The 22,539-nt window shown below is 38.5% G+C and overlaps 1 protein-coding gene across 1 annotated transcript in view; it reads right to left on the reverse strand.

Moving 5' to 3' along the window:
* Window positions 1–22,539, reverse strand: part of clint1a (clathrin interactor 1a) — a 180,632-nt gene that overhangs the window by 25,397 nt on the left and 132,696 nt on the right. Inside the window, exon 10 of the mRNA XM_073067888.1 lies at window positions 3,181–3,446. Within this exon, the coding sequence (XP_072923989.1) occupies window positions 3,181–3,446 (266 nt within the window). The remainder of the gene's footprint in view (window positions 1–3,180; window positions 3,447–22,539) is intronic.

Below are 22,539 nucleotides of genomic sequence, written 5' to 3' on the forward strand. Positions count from 1 at the left end.
GAATTGGGACGGCACTGATATATTTTTGCACCAAAAAGAGTTGATCATGAGGCATACTCCTCCAGCTCTGCTTTTAAGAGAGTCAGTAGATCTATCCTGACGGTGTATAGTAAAACTGTTGATCTGAATCACTGCATCCAATAAAGAAGGGGTTAATCAGGATTCCGTGAAACAAAGGACACACGCGGTCCTAATGTCATCCTGATTCAGCACTGAGTTCATCAATTTTATTCACCAGAGACTGCACGTTCGCCAACAAGATAGTCAGTATAGGGAGTTTAAATTAACGTCTCCTTAAACACACTCGTAACCCTGCTCTACACTCGCGCTTCCTCCGAGGTGTCCGCCATGGACACTTCCGACCACAATCAGTGTTGTTTCCCTCAGTTTTGAGCAGTGATAATTCATTTAAACACATTAAGACACCTTTGTTGACTGTTCTGACTTAGATGCAGTTGTGCTATTTAGCTGTATCAGGCTGAAACAGGAATATTTAATTGTATCCATTGCGAGTACTGCGGCTACTCGAGCCGCACAATAATGGGGGGAGGGAGCAAAGAAATAGCAGATGAACTGAGCAATCAGTCTTTACTCTGGAAGACACAAGCAGTATGCCAGCATCTATAGTTTTGTTGATGATAGAAACATTGTTGGCAGAATGTCAGATGGTAACGGAAGGGCGTACAGGAGCGATATATACCAGTTACTTGAGTGGTATCACAACAACAACTTTGCCCTCAACATCAGTAAGATGAGAGCTGACTGGTGACATCAAGGGTAAGACAAGGGAACACAAACCAATCCTCATAGAAGGATCGGAAGTGGAGAGTGAGCAATTTCAAGTTCCTGGGTGTGAATATATCTGAGGACCTAACTTGGACGCAACATATTGGTGCAGCTATAAAGAAGGCAAGACAGCGACTATATTTCAAAAGGAGTTTGAAGAGATTCAGTTTTTTAACTAAAACACTTGAAAACTTCAACAAATGTACCATGGAAAGCATTCTGCCTGGCTATATCACTGTCCGGTGGGGGGCACTGCACAAAATCGAAGTAAGTTGCGGAAAATTGTAAAATTAGTCAGTTCTATCATGGGTACCAGCCTCTATAGTATCCAAGATAACTTCAAGGAGCGGTGCCTTAGGAAGGCGACGTCCATCATTAAGGACCTCCATCACCCAGAACATGCTGTTTTCACACCATTACTGTCGGGAAGGAGGACAGAAGTCTGAAGGTACACTCTCAGCAATTCAGGAACAGCTTCTTTACCTCTGTCATCTGAATTCTAAATGGACATTGAACCTATGAACATTACCTCACTACTTTATTTGTTATTTTGCACTAGTTATTTTAACTTAACTATTTAATAGACATAGATATTCTTAATGTATTTCAGTTTTTTCCTCTATATTTATCATGTATTTCATTGTACTGCTGCCATAAAGTTAACAAATTTCACAACACACCCTAGTGACATTAAATCTGATTCTGATGCTTGAGAGTGTCGGGGGTAGAAATGAGTTCAGTTGTTATTTCTAGGGAGAAGGTGCTTGGAAACTAAAAGGTCAGAAGGTACATAAGTCACCTGGACCAAATGGACTACACCTCAGGTTTCTGAAAGAGGTAGCTGAAAAAATTGTGAAGGCATTAGTAATGATCTTTAAAGAATTTTGGAATGGTTCCAGATGACTTGAAGATTGCAAAGTCACTCCACTCTTCAAAAATGGAGGAAGGCAGAAGAACGGAAATTACAGGCCAGTTAGCCTGACTTCAGAGGTTGGGAAGATCTTGGTGGCAATTGTTAAGTATGTAATTTCAGGGTACTTGGAGGCCCATGGTAAAGATCAGCATGGCTTCCTTAAGGGAAGCTCTTGCCTGACAAACCTGCTAGAATCCTTTGTGGAAATAAGCAGCATAAACATAGGAAAATCAGTGGATGCTGTATATTTGGATTTTCAGAAGACAAAGTCCTGCATGAGGCTGCTTAATAAGATAAGAGCTCAGAGGTGGGAATAAAGGGAGTCTTTTCTGGTAGGGGCTGATGTTGAGACCATTTCTTTTTACGTTATGTGCGGACATAGGTGGAGAGGAAGAAATCGGAATCAGGGAGGCTGCAGAAGGACTTGGACAGATTATGAGAACGGGCAAAGGTGTGGTAAATGGAATACAGTGTCGGGAAGTGTATGATCATGCATTTTAGTAGAAGGAATAAAACTATGAACTATTTTTTTAAATGGAGAAAACATTCAAAAATCTAAAGTACAAAGGGCTTGGGAGTCCTTGTGCAGGATCCCCTCCAGGTTAGTTTGTAGGTTGAGTCAGTGGTGAGGAAGCCAACTGCAATGTTAGCATTAATTTCCAGAGGACATGAATATAAAAACAAGCTGAAGCATTATAAGGCACTGATGAGGCCTCACTTGGAGTATTTAGAGCAGTTTTGGGCCTCTTGTTGAAGAAAGGATGTGCTGATATTTGAGAGAGTTCAGAGGAGGTTCATGAGAATTATTCTGGGAATGAAAGGCTTCTTGGATAAGGGGCAACTGATGGCTCTTAGTCTTTACTTGACGGAATCTAGAACAATGATGGGGTTGGGGGGGGGGGGAGTCTGGGAGTCTCATTGAAAATTATCAAATGTTGAAAGGTCTATATAGAGTAGATGTGGAGAGGATGTTTCCTATGGTGAGAGAATCTAGAACTAGAAGACACAGCCTTAAAAGAGAGAGGTGTCTATTTAGAATGGAGATGATAAGGAATTTGTTTAGCCAGAGGGTGGTGAATCTGTGGAATTCATTGCAACATGTAATGTGGCTGTGGAGGCCAGGTAATTGAGTGCATTTATGGCAGAGGTTGACAGGCTCTTGATTAGTCAAGGCATGAAAGATTATAATATAGGAGAATGAGTTTAAGAGGGAAATGGATTTGCCATGATGTAATGGCAGAGTATATTAGATGGGCCAAATAGCATAATTCTGCTCCTATGTCTAATAGTCTTTGAGATCCCTACATTTTTTGCCTCCGTTAACAACTCTTAACAATAATATGGCTGCCATTACTAGCACTTCAGAACTAGCAATAGACACTTCTGGACATGACCTTTTATATTTATTCATAAGGAGTTGGACCAGACAGGCAAATTCCAACCTACATGACTGTAACAACTGATCACAAGCTTGTACTCACCTGGGATCTGGACATGGGCATACTGGTTCCAGTTATAGGTAAGGTGTTGTTAGCTGACATAGCAAAGTTCAAGCTCTGGGATGAGGTCATGGTTGACTGCATACCAATATTCAGATCAAACAGCTCCACAGTAGCTGCAGGAGGTTGGACAACAGCATGCTGCATATTATTGTAAAGGTCCCCACTTGACATATTGGCCTGACCGGACTGGGCTTGGTTGAAGGCACTCCATTCACCAAAATCAGCACTGCTACTAGCTGATGTGCCTACAACAAAAAGGGTAATATTGAGCAAGCTTAGCAGATCAAAGAACTAGAGTCAAAACAGACTTGACATGCTCACATCTCCAGATAATATCTCTTCCAGACTATATGCTCCTGCAGTTTATTTGCTTATATCAAGGTAGCACAGTACTGTGTCAAAGCTATAGATTAATTTTTCATTCCCTGACTTAAATATTTTTGTGAAGTTGAATTTTTCCCTTCTTAATAGAGCCAATAAATGGGAAGACTGTTTTAAAATTTTAGGTGTATTAGTTTCTTGCAGGTAGTGAGATGGAGACAAGTTTCTATCAAAGGATGTGTAAGACGCTCCTTCCCTCCACTAGCCTGCAGGTCACCCTTGAGCAAGGTCTATCACCTGCTTTGCTCCCCAATCAAGATTACGTGAAGCTAGAGGAGCAAGTGATTGATGGATGGTTGTTTGAGCAGCTGGTGCATATCACAAACCCTGGTTATGTGACCACTGACACCAGACAATCTGAAGGGTATTGATAATGGCTGGGGTCACCCGTCCTGTAAAGACACTGTCCAGAAGACGGCAACTGCAAACCACTCCTGTAGAAAAGATTGTCAAGAACAATCACTGTCATGAAAAGACCACGATTGCCTACATCACTCAAAGTGGCACATAACGAATGATTAGTTTCCACTTGTATTTTTTTCCATTTTATATTACAAATGAATAGTTATACTTTCAGAACAATGGATGATTCCTCTTTGGAGTAGGCTGTGACAGGGAATGAATGCCACTTTAAATTCCATTTGCCAAATGGCATGTTAAATTGAAACCCTGCTTAATCATATAAGCATTATCTCAAGGTGCTAATTCTAAACTGCAAGAAACTCTCCAGGTATGTAAACATTTCTCACTCATACACACAGCCACGTACAGATTATTAATCCTTATTTCTGGTGGAAAGTGAGGAGCATAACAGTAACTGTAAAACATTAGCAGAGGCAGATGGAAGTGAGGAGATTGTGAGGGAGTTCAAATATACTTGGAATCAGTACTACAGTAACAAAAACAAGTTGGTTTGAGTGGGTAATTTCCATAAATCTCTATTGAAGGATCTTAAACAAAATTTGGACTGAACTGTTCTGTCAGTAAAGCTGCCCTAACTGCAAACTACCAACTCAAAGGATTCTAAAACTAAGTAAAGCAAAAATCATTTTTGCCAGTATTTGTCAGAATCACTTTGCTTCAAATCCAGAGCGTTTGTTTCCAAGTAATTCCAGGTTGCATTGCTATTAATTTTAACAACTGCAGAAACAGCTAACCCGAGTCATCGACCCATTTAACAAAATCTGAGTGCAAAACGAGTAAATTAATCACGAATGAAAACAGCATCTGCTACCCATCATTTTCCGACAGTATATTTCAGATGGAATTAAAGACCAAATGTTCTCACTCCTCAAAATAATTGCCCAGGTTAAATACTGCCCTTTCCAGCAATGCTCCTATGTGAAGTATCAGGTACATACACTGGGACAATTTGAATTAGTTTCCACCAAGTATCTCCAGCACATAAAATTCAAAAACCTCCAACAAGTTAACAGATAATTTGCTTTACTCTCCACAATAAAAAAAAACCACATCTGGGTCAATTGTAACACCCAAAGTTGCTTGATTGCTATTGGAGCTTGATTTGGTGAGGCCGAAGTATCATGTGTAGGATTTTTTCAGTATGTTTCTGTATAACCACCGGAGATGTATTTTAAATGGAGTTGTGTGAGTGCAGAGTGAGTGAAGGGGAGAAAGGATGAAATCAAATGACCCCAAACTATTACATTCCTATAAGCCCCTTTGGAAGTAAACGTAAACAGAAATTCAAGTGTTTCAAGTAGTTTCATATTTTAAATCAGAAAGCTTCAAATTTTGCACAACATTCTCGTCTGGAAAATATCATGGTACGTACTACTGTGAATCAGTGATTTTTTGTTGCGGTTTAGGCCAGTACTAAAGACACATTTATGGTACAGGGGAATTTTCAGCTCCCAGCATATAGCAACCTTTTCCAACAGCAGTCTCCCATATCCCTAGATATTCCTTTGCTTTAAATACATTTGCATAAAACATCCAATTGCCTCTATTCAGTGTACCCCATGGCAAAGCTTTTCCGCATTTCATTACAGGCTGAGTACCTCTTATCCGAATACTTGGAGATGGAAGTGTTTCAGATTTTGGAATATAGAGTTGCAAGAGTTTATGGACCCTTTGTAATTATGTGGTTTTCTGCATTAATTACTCATAAAATGTGCTTTGATCTTCACCTAGGTCACAATAATACACAAGCACAATCTGCCTAAACTAATAACATGCAAGCAATTGTACTTTTCATGTCATATTGAACGTATCGTTCAATCATTCACTGTTCAGGCTGGGAAAAGTATGTGAACCCTTCTATATAATAACTGGTAGAACCTCCTTTAGCAGCAGTAACCTTCACCAAACATTTCCTGATGTCTGATCAAACTTGCACAATAGTGAGGAGGAATTTTAGATCATTCCTCTATACAAAACTGCTTCAGTTCATCAGTGTTTCTAGGATACCTTGTATGAACTGCCCTCTTCAGGTTATGCCACAGCATCTCAATTGGATTAAGATGTGGACTCTGACTTGGCCATTCCAAAACAGGAATCATCATCATTTTTCTTTCAAAAAAAAAGTAAATCTGTTGTTGATTTACTCTTGTGTTTCTGATCATCATCTTGTTGCATCATCCAACTTCTATTAAGCTTAAGGTGATGGATTGCTACCTTGACCATCTCCTGCAAAATGTCTTGATACAATTTTGAATTCATTATTCCCTCAATGATTGCAAGCTGTCCAGTCCCCAAGGCAGCAAAGCACCTCCAAACTATGATGCTCCTTCCATCAGGCTTCACAGTTGGGATGAGGTTTTGGTGTTGGTGTGCAGTACCCTTTTTCCTCCAAACATAGCAGTGTGCATTTCTGCCAAGTTGTTCAACTTTTGTCTCATCTGTCCACAGAATGTTGTCCCAGAGGCATTGTGGAACATCCAGGTGACCTTTCGCAAACTTGAGATGTGCGGCAATGTTATTTTCGGAGAGCAGTGGTTTTCTTCAGTGTCCTCCATGAATACCATTCTCGTTGCCTTTCTTATAGAGGACAAATATACAGAAACATCAGCAAGTTCTAGAAGTTTCTTCAAGTCCTTTGCTGTTACCCTTGGGTTCTGTTTCACCTCCTTCAGTACTGCACATTGTGCTTTTGGTGTCATCTTTGCAGGATACCTACTAGAGAGAGTAGCTACTGAATTTCCTCCATTTGTAGGTAAATTTCTCTTACTGTGGATTGACTAACACTCAGTTCTTTAGAAATGCTTTTGTAGCCTTTTCCAGCTTCATGCAGCTCTACAATGTTTCTTCTAAAGTCTTTGGAAAGTTGCTTTGATCGAGGCATGGTGCACATAAACAGATTGTTCTTGAGAAGAGCAGGCTCCGTCAGTAACTTTACAATTACTTGGTTTTCTGCATTAATTATAAAATGGGGTATCATCTTCATCTAAGTCATAATAATAGACAAACAGAATCTGCCTAAACTAACAATACACAGACAACTGTATTTCTTCTCAACAATATTGAGTACACCATTTAAACAATGATAGTCTAAGTTCAAAAATGTATGTGAACCACTGGGGTCATGCCTTCTACAAAAGTTATCTGGAGTCAGATGATCCAATCAATGAGATGAGATCAGAGGTATGAATTGCAGAGGTGCCCTGCCCTATAAAAAAAGACACAAAGTCAGGTTACTGACAAAGCCTGCTCTTCTCAAGAAAGACCTGTTTGTGTACACTATGTCTCGATCAATGCAACTTTCATAGGACGTTAGAAGAATAATTGTGGAGATGCATCAAGTTGGAAAAGGCTACAAAAGCAGTTCTAAAGACCTGAGTGCTCATCAGTGCTCAGTAAGAGAAATTGTCAGCAAATGGAGGAAATTCAGTACTGTTGGTACTGTCCATAGGTGTGGGTTTCCTGCAAAAATCACACCAAAAGCACAACTTGCAATGTTGAATGAGGTGTATAAGAACCCAGGGCTAATAGCAAAAGACCTGCAGAAATCTCTAGAACTTGCTAAAGGATCTGTTTGTGTGTCCACTATAAGAAAAACACTGTACAAGAATGCCGTTCATGGAAGGACACCATGGAGGAAAATACTGCTCTCCAAAAAAAAAATTATTGTTTCACGTCTCAAGTTTGCATAAGTTCACCTGGATGTTCCACACCGCTTCTGGGACAAGATTCCATTGACAGATCAGACAGATGTTGAACTTCTTGGCAGAAATGCACACCATTATGTCTGAAAGAAAAAGGGCACTGAACATCAACAACAAAACCTTATCCCACCTGTGAAGCATAATGGAAGCAGCATCATTGTTTGGAGCTGCTTTGCTGCTTCAGGACCTAGACAGCTTGCAATTGTTGAAGGAACAATGAATTCAAAATTGCATCAAGAAAGACATCTTACAGGAGAATGACAGGGGAGTGATCCGACACCTGACGCTTAATACAAGTTGGATGATGCAAAACAATGATCCGAAACACAAGAGTTTATCAAGAATGGCTTAAAAAGAAGAAAATTCGTGTTTTGGAATGGCCAAGTTAGAGTCCAGTCTTTAACCGAATTGTGATGCTGTGGCATGACCTGAAGAGCGCTGTTCATGCAATATATCCCAGAGTCATTGATGAATGGAAACAGTTTTGTATGATCAGTGTTACATACCCACAGTTTGAACATGGGACAGTGGGATGATGTAATGGTCTTGTGAGTGGGATGATGTAATTGAGTATCTTATGAGCATGATGTAATTGTCTTGTGATGGTGGGGTGATGTAATTTTCCTGCCAATGAGGCCATGATGTAATTTTCCCACCGGTGTGAGGTCACATGATGGCACGTTCCAACAGGTATATAAGGGGAAGCCCCTGTTGTCACGCGGGTAGTTCATTAGTTAGTTTTGCTGCATATTCGTCTCATGACGCAGTTTCGTTTTAAAGTGGAGTTTTTACTTCCTATCGTAAGGTGCAAACCGTTGTGCCAGCAGTTTCGCCAATTTTTGCCAGTTTTTGTTTGTACACCTTGTTTTACCTCTACAGTCTAGTATTGGAGAGTGAAGACCTTACCAAAGTACGGGAACCCGAATGACTGAGTAAAGTTGGTGTTGTTCGGCGATTTTGTAAAGGATTGACCTTATTGAATCTTCGTTCAGGTATAGTGACCTGTATCTGAGATAACCCCTGCAAGATCCGAAAGGTTTGTGCAGTGTTCACTCTCCAGCAGAAAGGTCAGTTCCTTTAAGCCGTTTTATTTCCTTCATCATGAATCCTTTGGACAAGGCACCTTTCGGCTGGGATCAGCAGTAACGTCACGTCTTCGAAGAAATCAGTTTTCAGGGAAGTCTCTCTTTACTGACTGTATAAATCACTTGGACTTTTGGATTTGTTCGCATTTACCTCTTTAAGAACTATTCCAGAGTTTGGCTGTTTGTTAAATTGCCGTATAGCAGTTAACTTCTGGTTAAGTTAGTTGTTTGTTTACTTTTCACTTTTGTTGAGCAGGGTTTAATAAATGTTTATGTTTGTTTATAAAACCAGACTCAATTTAATATGCTGTGTTGCAAATGTCGCAACATCAGTTTCTACAGGAAATGTTTGGTGGAGGTTACTGCTGCTAAGGAGGTTCTACCAGTTATTAAATACAAGGGTTCACATACTTTTTCCAGCCTGGACTGTGAATGATTAAACAATGTGTTCAATAAAGACATGAAAAGTACTTAAAAGTTCTTAAAGAGGTAAATCCAAAAGTCCAAGTGATTTATACAGTCAGTAAGGAGAGACTTCCCTGAAAACTGATTTCTTCGAAGACGTGATTTTACTGCTGATCCCAGCTGAAAGGTGCCTTGTGCAAAGGATTCACGATGAAGGAAATAAAATGGCTTAAAGTTTGTGTGTTATTAGTTTGGGCAGATTATGTTTGTCTATTATTGTGACAGATGAAGATCAGAGCACATTTATGAGTTATTAATGCAGAATACAAAGTAACAGCAAAAGAGTTCACAAACATTTTTCTTGCTACCGTACATCTGCAAACACACCATTCCAAACAATTTTGAAATCCCTCTTGGATCTCACCTCGTTACCTGCACATGGATTTGCTATCAAAGGAAAATACAATAGTAATGATGTCAGAGTCGAAGAACACTACAGCATAGAAACATGCTCTTTGGCCCATCTACATGCCAAACTATTATTCAATCTTGTCCCGTTGACCTGCACCTGGCCATATCTCTCCTTACCTTTCTCATTCATGCACTTATCCAAATTTCTCTTAAATGTTGAAATTGAACCCCTATTCATCACTTCCGCTGACAGCTTGTTCCATGCTGTCAACACGCTCTGAGTGAAGTTTCCCCTCATGCTGTCCTTAAGCATTTCATTATTCACCTTTAACCCATGACCTCTAGTTCTAGGCGCACAACATCAATGGAAAATGTCTGCTGGCATTTACCTGATCTGTACCTCTCATAATTTTGCATATATAATAGCCCAAAACAATTCAACCTTTCCCTGTAACTCAGGTAACCTCAAGTACGGCAACATCCTTGTACATTTCACCTGCATTCTTTCAATCTTATTGATATCTTTCCTGTAGGTAGGTGACCAGAACTGCATACAATACTCCAAATTAGGTCTTAATGTTTTATACAACTTCAACATAAATCTCAGAGTCCTGTACTTAATACTTTAATTTATGCAGGCAAATCTGCCAAAAGGTTTCTTTATAATCCTACTACCGGTGATGCCACTTTCAAGGAATTAAGAATCTGTATTCCCAGATTCCTTTGTTCTACCATATTCCTTAGTGATTTACTTCCAAACTGCACAACCTAACACGTCTATGTTAAATTTCATCTGCCATTTTTCATCTTATTTTTTTCAGATGGTCCAGATCTTCCTGCAAGCTTTGATAGACTTTCTCACTGTCCACTACACCCCCAGTCTTGGTGTCATCTGCAAATCTGCTGATCCAATTTATCACATTATCACCCTGATCCTCTTAAGTGTAGTCTTGCATTTCTTATGATCCTCAAGTATGCTACGCACCTCCTTCTTCTTAACCAGGGTCCTCATTATCCTTTGAAAACCACGGTTCCTTAAACATATTAGGTTTTCTGAACTCTGAAAATTTCACTTTTGAAGGCTTTCTACTTAACAAGTGTACCTTTGTCAGACTTGCCAGATCCTTTCCAATACCATGAAAATTGTCTTTTCTCAATCTCAACCCTAGGACCAGACCTATCCGTCGTTACAATTATATTAAAACTAATGGAATTACAACCACTAGATCCAAAGTGTTCCCTTACACACACTTTTGTCACCTCTCCTGTCTCATTCCTTAACAGGGACATTTTCCCTGACCAGCAATACCACCAATCCCCCTTTAATCCCACCCGCTCTATGTCTAAAACAACAGAACCTTGGAACATTGTGCTATCAGTTCTGCCCTTACCGCAACCAATTCTTTTCTTTTTCCAAATCTTTTTATTAATTTTTTAAAAAAACAGAAAAATATTATTACAAGACATTTGAGAGTACATAATAGATTGATTGACATTCAAATATATATTGATCCATACATAGAATCTCTCAAACTCATATTATAATATAAATGATTTAAGAGAAAAAAAAAAACCCCCAAAAGAAAACAACAACAACTAAATAAAAAAAAAACTAACCAACATGGGCAATCGCATAATGTTATATATATACAGTAGTGCCTATGACTCCCAACCTCCATCCACACAATTCAGGATAGTGGCAATAAGGTTCAGGATCAGACCGTTTAATTCATATGAAAATGCTGAATAAATGGTCTCCAAGTTTCCTCAAATTTAACTGAAGAATCAAAAACCACACTTCTAATTTTTTCTAAACTTAAACAGGAAATAGTTTGGGAAAACCACTGAAATACAGTTGGAGGATTAGTTTCTTTCCAATTCAGTAAAATGGATCTTCTAGACAGTTTATACTGTCAAGTCCTATAACATCTAATTACTTTTTTCGACCATCTTCCATAGATCAAGCCTTTTATTTATGGAAAACAAAAGGTATAACATGTTTTCGTGATCTGTTTTTGGATGATAACATTATGTCCTTCGAACAGTTATCTAATAAATATAATTTATCTAAAACCCATTTTTTTAGATATCTACAAGTTAGAAATTTTTTATATAATGAACTAAAGTCTTTTTCGAAAGAATGTCCATTGGACATTACAGAAAGAATTTTAGCTCTTAATCCTTGTCAAAAGGGCTTAGTTGCTATCATTTATAATATGATTATGAATCTACATCCAGATATATCTGAAAAAATTAAGAAGGAATGGCAGGAAGAACTGCATTGCCCTATATCTGCTGAGCAATGGGAAAAAATTTTATTATTGGTAAACTCATCCTCTATCTGTGCTAAACATGCTCTAATACAATTTAAGGTTGTACATAGAGCTCACATGTCTAAAGATAAACTTGCTCGATTTTATTCGTATGTTAATCCAACCTGTGATAGATGTCATTCTGATATAGCTTCGTTGACTCATATGTTTTGGTCTTGTCCTTGTTTACAAAACTACTGGAAAGATATTTTTAATATTATTTCAAGAGTTTTAAATATTAATCTCCAACCACATCCTTTTACTGCAATTTTTGGCCTATCAATGATAGATAATAAGTGTTTATCCGCTTCATCCCAACGAATGATTGCATTTATTACACTAATGGCTAGAAGATCCATTTTACTGAATTGGAAAGAAACTAATCCTCCAACCGCAACCAATTCTCAATAGCAGCTACAATGTTCTAATTTCATGTGCTGATTCATGGAGTCAGATTCAATATCACTGGTATATGTTGTGAAACATAGTTAGTGGGAGCAGCACTTTGCAAAACATAATAATAAAAATGATAAATTACTATATATAAAATAGGTAGTGCAAAAAGAAAAGGAAAAGAAAAAATACTGAGGTAGTATTTATGTGTATATTGTCCATTCAGAAATCTGATGGCAGAGTGGAAGAAGCTGTTTCTAAAATGCTGAGTGTGTCTTCAGGCTCCTACATATAACTCCTCCTTGATGGTAGCAATGAGAAGAGGGTATGTCCTGAGTAATATGGGTCCTTAATGATGGTTGCTGCCTTTTTGAAACATCGCCTTTTGAAGGTGGTCTAAGCTTATCCACTTTACTTACAATACTCCTTACACTGAAAAAAATACAACTCAGAACATTATTCCCAGTATACTCAACCTTTTGAGTCCTGTCTTTGTATGTAGGCTTAACATCTTTTCCTATAATCACTCCATTATCCACCATGTCACTCTGGATCCCACCCCACTGCAACTCTAAACTGAAACGCTGTATGTAAGGCAAAAATTTACAAATAGCAGCTTAAAATTCAAGTTTAAAAAAAAATAAGTATGACCATCAAGATCAAGAAATTGTTTTACAAAATTATACAGGTAATTGGATTATTCCACTTTACACTTCTGCTGTGCTAAGGTGTTAAGGTATTCATTAGTTTATGTACAGTTGGAAAAATAATTTTTAAAGTTCAAAAGTAAAAGGAATATATCATTTACATAATTTCACTATATCCTTCCCAATCCTAGGATTTTAAAACTCTTAATCTTATTTCCACATCTTTCCATGGCTTTACTACTTCTTAGGTTTGAAACTTCCTCCAGTCTTCGATTCACTGAGGAATACAGAGTTTTCCAGATATGACCCTACGTACCCATTTCATCATTCCATTATTCATAGTGGTGCCTTCAGTAAACTTCAATGCATCTTAAAATGTTCCTTTATAACTCTTTTTCAATAATATTTGGACACCTATTCCATGCTCACCACCATTCCAATGAAGTGCCATCTAATTTTCCACTACGACTACACTGATTGTTCTGAACAAAAGGAAATTGGTTCTTTTGATGAGGAAGATGCAGATATTCCCTTACTTGATTTTTCCTTCCATTAATATTACTCTTCTCTCTCATTCAATGATTTCACAAGAGATATTTATTGCTTTGTCTGTAAGACCATACTTACTGTGAATGTCAGTGTTCTACAAAAGCAGGCATTTGTAATTGTAAGTTTCACAAGGTGTCAATGGAAGGGAACATTCCAGGATATTTCCACCAGTTCCTACCTCCATTACTGCTGACAGCAGCAGCATCCTCACTCTAGTGAACCTAATCCAGTTCAGAGATCAAACCCGGTCTCATTGTTCAACAAGGCTTAGGACCACTGAGCAGTATTCTCAATGATTATTAGGGAAGGGGTAGAACAGAGCAGGAGGAAAGATGCAAAGATAAACAGAATTCAGATGACTTCTTTTGCAGTTGTGCAAAATCAATTGTTGATCAAGTCAAATACACTCATTTTACCAGAATGAAACTCACAACTCAGACACTTGCTGGACAAATAATCAGCTTTGAGCTGTCTTTTCCTGTATTAATTTAGAGACCGCACAGCACTAGTAATAGCCCCTTCGGAAATCATTTCTCAAAGAAGATTAATCATTGCTGAACACTTTCAGTCCCTTTAGAAATCATTTTTCAAATTTGATTAATCCTTTTGTAACACTCATGGTCCCTCTAGAAATAACATTCAACCTAGATTAATCATTTTTGAATGGTTATGAGGCCTTAAAAGCATTTAGGTTATATAAACCTATTATAAGTATATGCATCAAGTAGCATTTAAAACTATGTACGTAGAATCGCACAAAATGAACACGAGGAAAATCATCTTCCCGAGACTAATTATTATATATATTAAAATTATTAACACTGGATTCTTAATAAGCACAATATGCAAGATTAGTCATGGACTTATGAATTATAAGTTTCTCTCCTTAGCAACTCCCCACACCCCACCAACTCACTTTCTTTCTCCTCATCAATTTCAACATTAAGTATTTCTGAATGGTTGCTGTCAGATTAGATTTTTTTTTAAAAATGTACTTAAAAGGTATGAGTACTGTAACTAGTCAAATGCAGGATTTAACATTTTTAAATGAGACAAGGTTCATTAATCTTTTACTGTGTGCTGGCAGCGTCTACTTGATAGGCCTATACAAATAATTATTACCTGGAAGCAAACTGATAGGCTATAATCTAATGCTGCAGAATGAATTAGATGCTGCATACTAGGTTCCCCCCAGCACCTGGATTTACTGCTCTCTTTCACGAGTACATTATGATGCACTATAGGAACTAAAGCTGTGGAAAAGTAGACTATTTTGCTGCTGTGTGCAGTGAATGCGTTCAGAAGAATGACACTGTAATGTTTTTATAGTTGGCTTCTAAAGATGTTTTTATTTTGAAGAGCTGAGTAAAATTCTAGTGGTGCAAAATCTCAATGATTGCAGTGACAAGAGAAACTCAAATTTAAGACTGTTTTGGTGATAATTTTAAAGATGCTATTCTCAGCAAAACCTTTTAGAGCAACGATGAATCAGAATCAGGTTTATTATCACTGGCATGTGTCGTGAAATTTGTTAACTTAGCAGCAGCAGTTCAATGCAATACATGATATAGAAGAAAAAAATAAAATAATAGATAAATAAGTAAATCAATTACAGTAGTCGGCCCTCCTTATCTGCGAGGGATTGGTTCCGGGACCCCTCGCGGATACCAAAAAATGTGGATGCTCAAGTCCCTTATTTAACCTGTCTCAGTGCGGTGGACATTAGGACTCGGCGGTGCAGTTCTGAATCTGCAGTGTTTCTGTTCACGAAAATAATCACGATTGAAATTAAAGTGGAAATAATAAAGGGATCGGAAAGAGGTGAAACGCCATCGGTCACTGGAAAAGCATTAGGCTACGTCGGTCAATGATCGGAACAATTTTAAAGGATAAAGTGAGAAAGGGCCTGCCCCGATGAAAGCTACAATTATTACTAAGCAACGCAATGGTTTAATTACTGGGTTTTGGGTTTTTGATCCTCCCAACGCTGAAACATACGTTCTTAAGTGTATTATATGCATAGAAAGGTAAAATATATACTATATACTACAACAAACGTTTGACTAACGCTAAATAATATCAGATGTACCTGTTCCGACTTACTTAGTAAGAGAACTTCCGATTTTTTCGATCCCGATCCACGATAACCCATGAACATCCTCCCGCATACTCATCTCTAGATTACTTATAATACCTAATACAATGTAAATGCTATATAAAATAGTTGTTATATTGCATTGTTTAGGGAATAATGACAAGGAAAAAAAGTCTGTACATGCTCCAACAACAAGTGCTGGAAGAGCACTTCTGGGTTTTCTCGATTCGTGGTTGGTTGAATTCGCGGATGCGGAACTCGCAGATAAGGAGGGCTGACTGTATACATATATTGAATAGATTAAAAATCGTGCATAAAACAGAAATAATATATTAAAAAAGTGAGGTAGGGTTCATGTCCATTTAGGAATCAGATGGCAGAGGGGAAGAAGCTGTTCCTGAATTGCTGAGTCTGTGCCTTCAGGCCTGTGTACCTCCTACCTGATGGTAACAGTGAGAAAAGGGCATGCCCTGGGTGCTGGAGGTCCTGCCTTTCTGAGACACCACTCCTTGAAGATTACCTGAGTACTTTGTAGGCTAGTACCCAAGATGGAGCTGACTAAATCTACAACCCTTGGCAGCTTCTTTTGGTCCTGTGTAGTACTAGCCCCCACCCCCATACCTGACAGTGATGCAGCCTGTCAGAATGCTCTCCACTGTTCATCAATAGAAGTTTTTAAATGTATTTGTTGACATACCAAATCTCTTCAAACTCCTAATGAAGTACAGTTGCTGTCTTGCCTTCTTTATAACTGCATCAGTGTGTTGGGACCGGGTTAGATCCTCAGATCTTTGCATCCAGGAGCTTGAAACTGCTCACTCTCTCCACTTCATATATCAAATCCCCATATGAGGATTGGTATGTATTCCTTCGTCTTACCTTTCCTGATGTCCACAATCAGCTCTTTCGTCTTGCTGACATTGAGTCCAAGGCTGTTGCTGTGACACCACTCCACTAGTTGGCATATCTCGCTCCTGTATGCACTCTTGCATCCGTCTGAGATTCTACCAACAATGGTTGTATCATCGGCAAATTTATAGATGGTACTTGAGCTATGACTAGCTACAAAGTCATGGGTATAGAAAAAGTAGAACAGTGGGCTAAGTACACACCCTTGAGGTGCACCAGTCTTGATCGTCAGCGAGGAGGAGATGTTATCACCAATCTGCACAGACTGTGCTCTTCCAGTTAAGAAGCTGAGCATCCAATTGCAGAGGGGAATACAGAGGCCCAGGTTCTGTAACTTTTCAATCAGGATTGTGGGAATGATGGCATTAAATGCTGAGCTATAGTCGATGAACAGCATCCTGACATAGGTGTTTGTGCTGTCCAGGTGCACTAAGGCCGTGTTAAGAGCCACTGAGATTGCATTTGCCATTGACCTATTGTGGCGATAGGCAAATTGCAATGGGTCCAGGTCCTTGCTGAGGCAGGATTTCAGTCTAGTCATGACCAACCTCTGAAAACATTTCATCACTGTGGATGTGAGTGCTACTGGGCGACAGTCATTAAGGCAGCCCACATTATTCTTCTTAGGCACTGGTATAATTGTTGCCTTTTTGAAGCAAGGAGATTACTGACATACAACAACTATGTTCATTGTGCAGTACTAATTGAGGGGTCAGCATGCAAGATAGACTGACTCTCATCAGTTTTGCTGAGATGGTTGACAATGCTCCCAAGACACAAGAACTATTGTATTCCTAATCCTTTTACTTACCATAGAGGGAGAGAGCTGGTAATAGTGATGGGTAAAAGGATGGCGATCAGAGGTACAGATGTAGGGACAGACAAAAGTATAACATATAAAATACAATCTAATGCTGCCCAAATGCAAAGACTTTACTGACTGCATATAACCTCTTGTAAATAACACCACCAGAAGTGAGACAGAGGATCTGCTCGGTGCTTGCTTATGTAACCATGTATTCAAAAAAGCACGAGCTAAAGAATGTGGGGAAACATGGATAGAAAACAAACTAGTGTATAATCCAGATAAGAAAGTATACACACAGTTAAATTCTAGTACTGATTTAAGAGAGCAATTAATGAAGCTGGGAAACTACCTAAAGTAGGTTTATATACTTCTGTGAAGTAATGGTCCAGAACGATATATCATTCTTCAGATCATGTTGAACTAAGATCCACTTTTCTATTTCCATTGTTACCAAAAATCTCAAATTCTTCCAATGTCCACTCCTACATTCTTCGCTTAACACTAACACAAATTATACAACCCAAATACATTCACTTTACTGGCATTTACAGTATAACAATTCTCAATATGATGAGTCCTCATATTGTATTTCAGTGTATGAAGTTTTATTACCAGAATTAAAATTAGTTATACAAAACAACAAAATGGCATCCTAAAGATATAAACATATTCAGATTTGAAATCTGAAATCTGATTTGTAGTATGACAGAATACCGTGTGCCAGTAAGCTAATTTCACTTTCACACTAGTATACAAGTAATAACCTTAAGGCTATTTGGGTAGTGGAAATTTGCCTTTCCAGAATTCACAAGATACTACTTAAAATTTGTAATATGAAATCAAATTCACTCTCATGGAATGTGTGTGAAAAGAAGGGAAGAAAATGAATAATTTTCTTTCAACATGAGCAAATGATGAGACATCATATTATGGAAAATCATGATATGGACCACTTTCTAGAAAGTACACCCCCCATCCCTGCCGACTTAATGTGGGGGTTGACTGTATGCAATTTGACAACAAAACATTTGCTATAACATCAACAGGCATTTTCACAATTAAAATGAGTACCATGATGAAACAAACCTGCAGCATAACTTGAGAAGTATCAAGTATATTCTGCTACAGGTTACAGAGTGCAGCTTTCAGATGATAGCATACGTTGTTACTCTTGCATCCCTATGACCAGAAAAGTGTTGCCAATTTGTTTCATAATTGCCCTGAGAGAGCAGAACAGGAAGGAGCTTTGATGTTCTCAAAACATCAAAACTTCCAGTTTAATTTTACTGGATTTTAACCAAGGGAGCTTCTGGAGCAGCTTTCAGAAATTTGGGTAACACTATAACAGATGTACTCTATGCTTTGCAAAAGCATTTCCTGAGAGAGGAAATGCACCAGGCTGTCACTTTCCAGAGTTAAATCTGAATGAAAATGTCAATTTTATACCAAAAAGCATGATTTTAAAACACAAAGTTTTAAAAATAAATATTCTTATTAAATTTAAAATAAATCAGAACACTTAAAATCATGTAAATACAGGAAACAGGAGAGCTAATTTTCTCACAGCAAGGTGCTCTAAAGATAATTATTGCCAGAATACTTGGGATAAGTTTATTCCATGAGTACTATTCAAAGAACTTTCTATAACCACTGCTGGCCAGAAGGAACTGCATTCTGCAAGTCAGTGAATTTTAATGAATCAAGGACAATGGAAATAAATAGAGCAATTGTCTTTGTTGTTGTCATGAGGTCGAAGGAATGGAGGTTTGTGAAATTGCTCTGCATCCTCCATTTTGTGAAATGGTTTTGCCTGGCTAAATCAATGTTTTAAAGTAGACACGATGATGCTCCAGGTAGTCTACTGGAATCATTTCCAAATAAGAAGTTATTTGTGAGGTGTTCTTTGTTATGATACAACATGCAGGTTTGAGAATGGTGGCGTCTGTGTCTGCCCTAAGTGATTCAAGGTAGTTATTGGTTTGGTAACTGACTTAGAACAAAGAGCCATTGATTACCAGTTGTCACTTGTAGAAGAGAGCAATAAATGGATGCTGGCTTAGCAGGAACATACAAGAAGGTGACAAGTCAGTCAGATGACCTTGAGCCAATGAGATTGTAACACAACATTTGAACTGTTTAAAAGTAAGGAGCTTCAAATGCAAAGCAGCGGCAACCTTCCGAAGACCAACCATTGTGGATGTGAAGGACTCTACGTCAAGAGCATAGACTCCTTAGAGCAAAATCAGAATCAGGTTTATTATCACCAACATGTGTCGTGAAATTTGTTAACAGCAGCAGAAGCACATAATGTAGAAGAAAAATAATAATAGAACATACATAGAACATAGAATAGTACAGCACAGCACAGGCCCTTCAGCCTACAATGTTGTGCGGACCCTTAAACCCTGCCTCCCACATAACCCCCCACCTTAAATTCCTCCATATACCTATCTAGTAGTCTCCCAAATTTCACCAGTGTATCATAATAAGTAAATCGTTCACAGTATATGAATACCGAATAGATTAAAAATCATGCAAAAACAGAAATAATATGTATTAAAAAAGTGAGGTAGTGTTCATGGGTTCAATGACCACTTAGGAATTGGATGGCAGAGGGGAAGAAGCTGTTCCTGAATCGCTGAGTGTGTGCCTTCAGGCTTCTGTACCTCCTACCTGATGGTAACAATGAGAAAAAGACACGTTCTGGCTGCCGGGGTTTCCTTAATGATGAACTCTGCCCTTCTGAGACACCGCTCCCTGAAGATGGGGCCGACTAAATTTACGACCCTCTGCAGTTTCTTCCGGTCCTGTGCAGTAGTCCCCCTCCCTCCACATACTAGACAGTGATGCAGCCTGTCAGAATGCTCTCCACAGTATATCTATAGTCTTTGAGTATATTTGTTGACATATGAAATCTCTTCAGACTCCTAATGTATTATAGTTGCTGACTTGCCTTCTTTATAGCTGCATCGATATGTTGGGACCAGGTTAGGCCCGCAAAGATCTTGACGCACAGGACTTGTACTGCTCATTCTTTCTACTTCATATCCCTCCATGAGGATTGGTATGTGTTCCTTCGTCTTACCCGTCCTGAAGTCCAGAATCATCTCTTTTGACTTACTGAATACCCTTTCCCAGGTATTACCATTTCTATTCTTAGACTGTTCATGGAGAATCAGGGAAACTTGGGTATGCACACAGGTATTCAGTTGTGTAAACTCACATGATTTTTAGTTGAGATAATAAAGGTATTTAACAGTAAATACACATTTTCTCTATGTCTAACTGATCATTATTGTTAAGGGCTAATCCTTGTAAATCCACCAAAAGAACAGATGGAGCCTTGGCTTAAAGAATCCACTGAAAGACAGCACCTTTGCGATTGCAGTAAAGTACCTGGTTAAGCAGCTTCACAAACACATAACTGCATGTGTCAGGAATAGCATTTGCATGCTATACATCAAAATGCATCTTGAATAGCTACTCATGTTTGGGGTGGGCCAAGCTGATCTGGCTCAGTACTTTATCGGGATATTTTGCTTAATATTAACCCACATGACCTACTTCCTTGTACAAAATAATGCATGTGCAATGACCAAGTTTTTTTTTAAAACACATTTTTCTGCAAATACAAATGGCTGGATGAGTGGTGTGACAACAATCTTCCACTCAATGTTAGAAAAACCAAGGAATTGATTGTGGACTTAAGGAAGCGGAGGACAGGAGAACACACACCAGTCCTCCTCAAGAGGTTAGCAGTGGAAAGAGTGAGCAGCTTCAATTTCCTGGGTGTCAACATTTCCAATGATCTATCATTGGTCCAACATATTGATGAAATGATGATGAAGACATGCCAGTGACTATACTTAGTTAGGAGTTTGAGGAGATTCTAGCAAATTTCTATAGGTGTACTGGGGAGAGCATTCTGACTGGTGTCATCACTGTCTGGTATGGAGGCTTCAATGCACAAGATCAAAAAAGCTGCAGAGGATTGCAAATCCATCCAGCTCCACCATGGGTACTAGCCTCCTCACTACTGAGAACATGTACAAAAGGTGATGCCTCAAGAAGGTGGCATCCATCATTAAGGACCCTGAACATCCAGGACATGCTCTCTTCTTCTTACTATCATCAGGGAAAAGGTACTGAGCTTGAAGACACAAACTATGCTTTAGGAACAACTGCTTTCCCTCCACTATCAGATTTCTGAATGGTCCATGAAACCAATGAATGCTACCTCACTACTTTGCTCTCTTTTTGCACTATTTATTTTTAAGTGCATTTCTTATTATATCTTGGAGCGTTTTTATGTACAGCACAGCATGCTGCTGCAAAACAGTTTTTATGATACAAGTCAGTGATTATTAACCTGATTCTGATAGAGTCACTTTCAGAAACAAATATTCAGGCTCTGATAGAATATGGTTAGATTTTAATTTTGTAATTTTATATCTGAGCACTTCCAGTTCAACATTACATTGGAATGTTAGCAAAATTGGTTTGTGTCCAAGCCATGTAACCACATTTTAACTTTAGCAACACACACAAAATGATGAAGGGACTCAGCAGGCCAGGCAGCAACTATGGTAAAGAGTAAACAGTCAACATTTTGGACCAAGACCCTTCATCAGGACAAATGAGTCTTTACTCTTTTCCATAGACATTGCCTGGCCTGCTGAGTTCCTCAAACATTTTATGTGTGCTGGTTTGAATTTTAAGCATCTGCAGATTTTCTTGTGTTTTGGATCAGTTTAACTTGGCGTAGCTTTCTGCATTGAAGATAATCTCAAGGTAATTGAAAGGGGCATTAGCAGCTTCTGCATTAAGCAACCGAAGGAAATATCAGGAGAAAGATCTTTCAGGTGGTCAAAACAATACCACAAAGCATAATGGCACAATTGAATAACAAATCTTTGGAAGCCCAGAGGGGTTTCTATCTTAGGCTTATGAAGGAAATTGGTGAGAATACTTGAAATACTCAAGGTTCTATAGGCCTGGGAATCATGCTTTAATTAAAAACTAGGCAAGCCACGCTGATAGAGTGGAAAGATGACGGAGTGGCGGGGGGGAAGGAGAGGAGGGGGAAATCAGGGAATTGCAGATCTATTAATTTGACATTGAATGATGGAAAAATATGAGAGACAATAATTACAGACCTTAAAAATTTTCAACTGATCACAGTGAACCAGTATGGATTTGTAAAACTAAGATGGAGTAAC

This window comes from Hemitrygon akajei, chromosome 15, assembly GCF_048418815.1.
Source record: "Hemitrygon akajei chromosome 15, sHemAka1.3, whole genome shotgun sequence".
Classification (NCBI taxonomy): domain Eukaryota; kingdom Metazoa; phylum Chordata; class Chondrichthyes; order Myliobatiformes; family Dasyatidae; genus Hemitrygon; species Hemitrygon akajei.